The 6169-nt window shown below is 50.7% G+C and overlaps 1 protein-coding gene across 5 annotated transcripts in view; it reads left to right on the forward strand.

Moving 5' to 3' along the window:
• Positions 1–6: 6 nt before the first annotated feature.
• RILPL1 (Rab interacting lysosomal protein like 1) overlaps positions 7–6169 on the forward strand; it is a 65358-nt gene continuing 59195 nt past the window's right edge. For all 5 annotated transcript variants that reach the window (XM_017889859.1, XM_017889869.1, XM_017889850.1 and 2 more), the window contains exon 1: positions 7–445. In XM_017889859.1, the coding sequence (XP_017745348.1) occupies positions 137–445 (309 nt within the window). In that variant the 5' untranslated portion in view covers positions 7–136. The remainder of the gene's footprint in view (positions 446–6169) is intronic.

Raw genomic sequence — 6169 nt, forward strand, 5'->3', positions numbered from 1 at the left:
TGCGCTCTCGCCCCCCGCGCCCGCTGAGCGCGCCCGCCCGCGGCCCAGGCTGGGCCCGGCCGGCCCGGCCCTCTACAGCGGCAAGTTTGGGAGTTGCACGAGTTTGCGGGGTGGGGGACAGGCCGGGAGGGCGGCCATGGAGGAGGAGCGGGGGTCGGCGCTGGCGGCCGAGTCGGCGCTGGAGAAGAACGTGGCCGAGCTGACCGTCATGGATGTGTACGACATCGCGTCGCTTGTGGGCCACGAGTTCGAGCGGGTCATCGACCAGCACGGCTGCGAGGCCATCGCGCGCCTCATGCCCAAGGTCGTGCGCGTCCTGGAGATCCTGGAGGTGCTGGTCAGCCGCCACCACGTCGCGCCCGAGCTGGACGAGCTGCGCCTGGAGCTGGACCGCCTGCGTCTAGAGAGGATGGACCGCATCGAGAAGGAGCGCAAGCACCAGAAGGTGGGCGGCGGCCTTGGTCTGTCCGTCCGGGCAGTGGGACCGCGGGGACCCAAGGGCTCTTCCGCATTGGGCAGCTGTGGGTGCACATGTGTGTGTGTTCGGGGACCGGACCAGAGGGGACCCTACGTGGGGAGGGAGGGAGGCCCTGACCTTCTTTTGCCCGACCAGGGGTGGCTGGCAGATACCACCCGAGAGATTAAGAGCTGTTCTCTGGAGTTCCGATCCCACCTTTACACACAGTTTAATAGCTGTGTGACTTTGGGTAAGTTACTTAACCTCTCTGTACTTTATTTCCTCACCTGTCAAATGGTGATCATAATAGGACCCACCTTAGAAGAATTAAATGGGGCCATATAAGCTAAGTGCTTAAGACAGTATTATTCTTTTCCAGACATGAAATAAGCCTCTTGCCCTCCCGTGTTTCCCAAGAAGATGTGACATCAGGCCCAGGACCCTTTCTTCATCCCCCACCCCCAGTCTCCCCAGAGCAAAGGGAATGTGACCTCCAGCCACTGAGCTTTCTGTCCCCCAGTCTCTGAGTTCATATTTGCAACTTTCTTCCCGGGACTCCCCTAGCTTGTGAACCTGTGGCAACCGGTGTTCTCTCCTCTTTGATTTTATCCTTAATCCTCACAGGACTCTATAGAGATTATCTTCATTTTACAGATGAAGAAACCAAGGGTCACAATGGGAGGAGGGATTTGTCCCGAATTAGTGATGACAGTGTCCCAGCCCCGTGTCTCCTCCCCACCCTGTTTGAACTGGGGGAAAGGGATGATTTGGGGTGGCTTTAAGGCTAAGCCTCTGCCTTGTGATCAGGAGCCTCTCTGAATCAAGGCCTCCCCACTGGGCCTGGAGTCCAGATGAGGTTCCTGGAGAAAAGGAAGTGAAAGACATGTGGTTTCCTGCCCTAACCTCAGCCAGGGATGCTCTTGGCAGCCCCTTCAGACTGAGAATGGGAGGAAACACCTTTCCTTGAGGGATCAGGGTGTCTGAGCAGTCTCCAGCTTGCTCTTCAGCCTCAGGAAATACAATTGTCCTCTCTGAACCTCAGGGGCAGGCCATCCCCTGTTGTATACTCGGATGGATCTCTGTGTTTTGGAGGAAAATAGCCAAAGCTGGATCTGAACCCTTAACCTGAGGGCAGACCCACAGGTAGGTGGCAGCTCTATTGCCATATTTGACTGTGCTCGTATGCCCTGGGGCAAGAAGGAAACTCAGGCTCCCAAGCAGCATTTCCAGGGTATCTGGGAGCCTGAAAATGCTTTTACCTGTAATTAATTTCAAGACTCCTAGAAGCTGGGACTTTGGAGCTAGACAGCCTGGTTTCAAACCCTACCACTTGCAGCCTGTGCGATCTTGGGCAAATCACCCAGCATCTCTGTGCTTCAGTTTCCTCAGTTCTAAAATGGGATAGTAATAGTACCCCCCAGTAGAACGTGATGAGGTTTAAAGGAGTTAATATAAATACATAGAAAGTGTTCAGGACAGAGCCTGCCCATAGCAAGGGCTTTACAAGTGTTAAAATTCTTTTCAGGCCTGGAGAGACATTCATTGAGGTGCTCACAGGCTCATATTAGGAAACCGTCCCCTCCCCAAGCACCTCTACTCCTACCCTAGAGGCTTCCATCTCTCATAGAGGGTCAAGGAGGCAAGGGACCTTGGAAATCCTCTCGTGTGTCACCTCTAATTAACAGGGACCAAGGGGCTTTGACCAGATCACACAGAAGTCCTGGCATCTATACTGTCCCCAAACTGGGGCTCTTTAGTTCCATTGCAGAGGGGCTGGGAGAAATCCTTGGAAGCCATCGGAGGCCACCAGGTCTGAAGTCACATGGAATTCTCAGCAGCTGCACTTGTTGCCTCTGGAACACGTTCAGCTGGGAAGTGAGCACCGTGCGCTCAGGGCCAGGGCTTGTTGACTTACACTGAGGATGGCCTCTCTAAATCAAGTATGCAGTTCCTTTCCTACCCCAGCTCCAAACCCCTTGACTTCACATTCTTGGGATGGAGAGAGACTTGTATTGATTTTTTTTTTTTTCCTGAAGTCTCAAAGGCTCTTCAAGGTGATATTTCCACAAAAATCTTTTTGGCATATCCTGGTTTAGTCTGTCTGCCTCCATTCCTCTTCCCTTTCCCCTTCTGCTTCCCCTCCCCACTTCCTTTCTGCTCTCTCTTTCAGAAATTATGGCTCCAGTAAAGCACACACACTTTCTTCCCCCCACTCCTCCTCCCAGTAGACCCGCTCACTCACTTCCACTCATCACTCAGATGCAGGCCACAGTTGGGGCATGTTCTGTCTCATTACTCAGTCTGCAACCCTGTTCGGTGCAGACTGCCCTTCTCGGTGCAGTGGCTCTGCAGAGAAAAGCAAAGTCTCATGTCAGGCAGCAGGCAGGTCACAGGGAAGAAAGGGAAAACACAAATAAATTCTAGAAAGCAATGGCTGGGCTGATACACTTGCATGTAACATACCAGACTACGCTATTCATTCACCCATTCAGCAAATATATTTACTGAGAACCTACTGTGTGCCAGGCGTTGTTCTGGACACTGGGGAGACAGTAATGACCATGACAGATGAGGCCTTGGCCCTGATGAGCCTGACTTTTTAGTGCAGTGCTATACTACAGAAATATTATGCAGCTTTGCCATGTTAATAAAAAACAATGAGGTTGGCTGGGTGCGGTGGCTCACACCTGTAATCCCAGCACTTTGGGAGGCCAAGGCGGGGGGATCACTTGAGGTCAGGAATTCAAGACCAGCTTGGCCAACATGGCGAAACCCCATTGCTACTAAAAATACAAAAATTAGCTGGGCATGGTGGTGGGCGCCTGTAATCCCAGCTATTCAGGAGGCTGAGGCAGGAGAATCGCTTGAACCCAGGAGGCAGAGATTGCAGTGAGCCAAGATCGCACCACTGCATTCCAGTCTGGGTGACAGAGTGAGACTCTGTCTCAAAAACAACAAAATAACAAACCAGTGAGGTTAATCTTAATATATCTTATGGGACCCAATATATCCAAAATATTTTCGTTTCAACATATAATCAACATAAAAACTTATAATTTGATATTCTGCACTCTTTTTTTCCTACTACATCTTTGAAATCTTGTGTGTCTTTAACCCCTGCTGCACAATTCCACTCAGACCAGCCACATGTCAAATGCTCAACAGCCATAGCATGAGGAGGAGACAGAGATTTTTTTCTCCTTTTTTTTTTTTTGAGTCAGGGACTTACTCTGTTATCCAGGCTAGAGAGCAATGATGGCATCATGGCTCACTGCAGCCTTGAACACCTGGGTTCAAGTGATCCTCCCGCCTCAGCCTCCTGAGCAGCTAAGACTACAGGCACACTATAATTTTTTTTTTATCCTTTAGAGACAAGGTCTCACTATGTTGCCCAAGCTAGTCTTGAACTCTTGGGCTCGAGCAGTCATCCTGTCTTGTTCTCCCAAAGTGCTGGGATTACGGGTGTGAGCCACTGTGCCTAGCCAAGATAGATTTAAAAAACAACAAAAAAAATTCAGGCTGGGCGCGGTGGTTCACACCTGTAATTCCAGCACTTCGGGAGGCCAAGGCAGCTGGATCACTTGAGATCGGGAGTTTGAGACCATCCTGGCCAATATGGCGAAACCTCATCTCTACTAAAAATACAAAAGTTAGCTGGGTGTGGTGGTGGCATGTGCCTGTAATCCCAGCTACTAAGGAGGCTGAGGCAGGAGAATCGCTTGAACCTGGGAGGTGAAGGTTGCATTGAACCGAGATCATGTCACTGCACTCCATCCTGAGCAACAGAGTGAGACTTTGTCTCAGAAAAAAAATCAGCCTATGATAAGTGCCATAAAGGAAATAAAACTGGGAGATATGAGAGAGACTCACTAGGGTGGTGGTCTAACAGATGGGGTAGTCAGGAAGGCTTCCCTGAGGAGGTGACATCTGAGCTGAGATCTGAATGAAGGATAGGATCCAGCCACAGATTGATCTGGGGGAGAGGCATTACAGGCAGAAGACGTGAGAAGTGCAAAGCTCCTGAGGTGGGAATGCACTTAGTGTGTTCAAGGAACACCGAGTCAGTGTGGCTGGAGCAGAGCGAATGAGGAAGAGAACTGGGAGATGAATCAGGAAGGTGCTGGGGCATGTAGGCTCAGATGAGGAATTTGAGGACTCTTGGCGCTGAGCGAGGAACGTGAAGGAGATAACTGATCAGGGCTGACTTCTCGGGAGAGCCACTGAGCTGGTATGGAGGCAGCGTGAGATTCTGAGTGGTCAACTCAGAGGCAAGAGTCAGCAACCCCAGCATCAACTTCAGTTCGTTGAGAAAAGCAAAAAAGAGAACTGAGGGTTAAAGTCTGTGTTCATCCCCTGTGGCTGCTGTAACAAATGAACACAAACTTAGTGGCTCAAAACAGCAGAAATGTGTTTTTTTTTTTTTTTTTTTTTTCTTTCTGAGACAGCATCTCACTCTCTTGCCCAGGCTGGAGTGCCGTGGCGTGACCATGGCTCACTGCAGCCTCAGCCCCGTGGGCTCAAGTGATCCTCCCGCCTCAGCTTCCCAAGTAGCTGTACTGCAGGTGTGTGCCACCACACCCGGCTAATTTTTTTAATTTTCAGCAGAGATGGGGTCTTGCCATATTGCCCCGGCTGGCCTCAGATTCCTAGGTTCAAGTGATTCTCCTGCCTCAGCCTCCCAAAGTACTAGGATTACAGGCATGACCCACCACACCTGGCCAGAAACGTACTGTCTTATTGAACTGGATAATTCAATATTATGGATACAATGTCATACAGTATTATGGAGGCATACGGGTAATAGCAATATGAATAATACTGAAAAATTTCTGGACGTCAGAAGTCAGAAATGGCTCTCACTGAGTTCAAATCAAGGTGTTGGGAAGGCTCCACTCCTTTGTGGGGCTGTGGAGGAAGATCCGTTTCTTTGCCTTCCCCAACTTATGGACTCTGCATTCCCTGGCTTGTAGCCCCTTCCTCCATCTTCAAAGCCAGCAGTGTAGCTTCTTCCATCTCCCTCATATTCCTCTAATGCTGACCTGCCCTCCTCTTGTGAAGACCCTGGCATGACATCGGCCCACCAGACCACCAGATAATCCAGCCAGATAATCCAGAATCATCTCCCCATCTCACGAGCCTTTTTTTTTTTTTTTTTTTTTTTTTTTTGAGACACAGTTTCACTCTGTCGCCCAGGCTGGAGTGCAGTGACACAATCTTGGCTCACTGAAACCTCCACCTCCAGGTTCAAGTGATTCTCATGCTTCAGCCTCCTGAGTAGCTGGAATTTCAGGCGCATGCCACCACGCCCAGCTAATTTTTGTATTTTTAGTAGATGGAGGTTCGCCGTGTTGGCCAGGCTGGTCTCGAACTCCTGACCTCAAGTGATCTTCCTGCCTTGGCCTCCCAAATTGCTGGGATTATAGGCATGAGCCATCACGCCTAGCCTCGAGAGCCTTTTAAAAAAAAAAAGGTGGGGCCAGGCGCAGTGGCTCAAGTCTGTAATCCCAGCACTTTGGGAGGCTGAGACGGGCGGATCACAAGGTCAGGAGATCGAGACCATCCTGGCTAACCCGGTGAAACCCCGTCTCTACTAAAAAATATAAAAAACTAGCTGGGCGAGGTGGCGGGCGCTTGTAGTCCCAGCTACTCGGGAGGCTGAGGCAGGAGAATGGCGTAAACCCGGGAGGCGGAGCTTGCAGTGAGCTGAGATCC

Source organism: Rhinopithecus bieti, unplaced genomic scaffold (assembly GCF_001698545.2).
Source record: "Rhinopithecus bieti isolate Rb0 unplaced genomic scaffold, ASM169854v2 scaffold_574, whole genome shotgun sequence".
In the NCBI taxonomy this organism is placed as follows: Eukaryota; Metazoa; Chordata; class Mammalia; order Primates; family Cercopithecidae; genus Rhinopithecus; species Rhinopithecus bieti.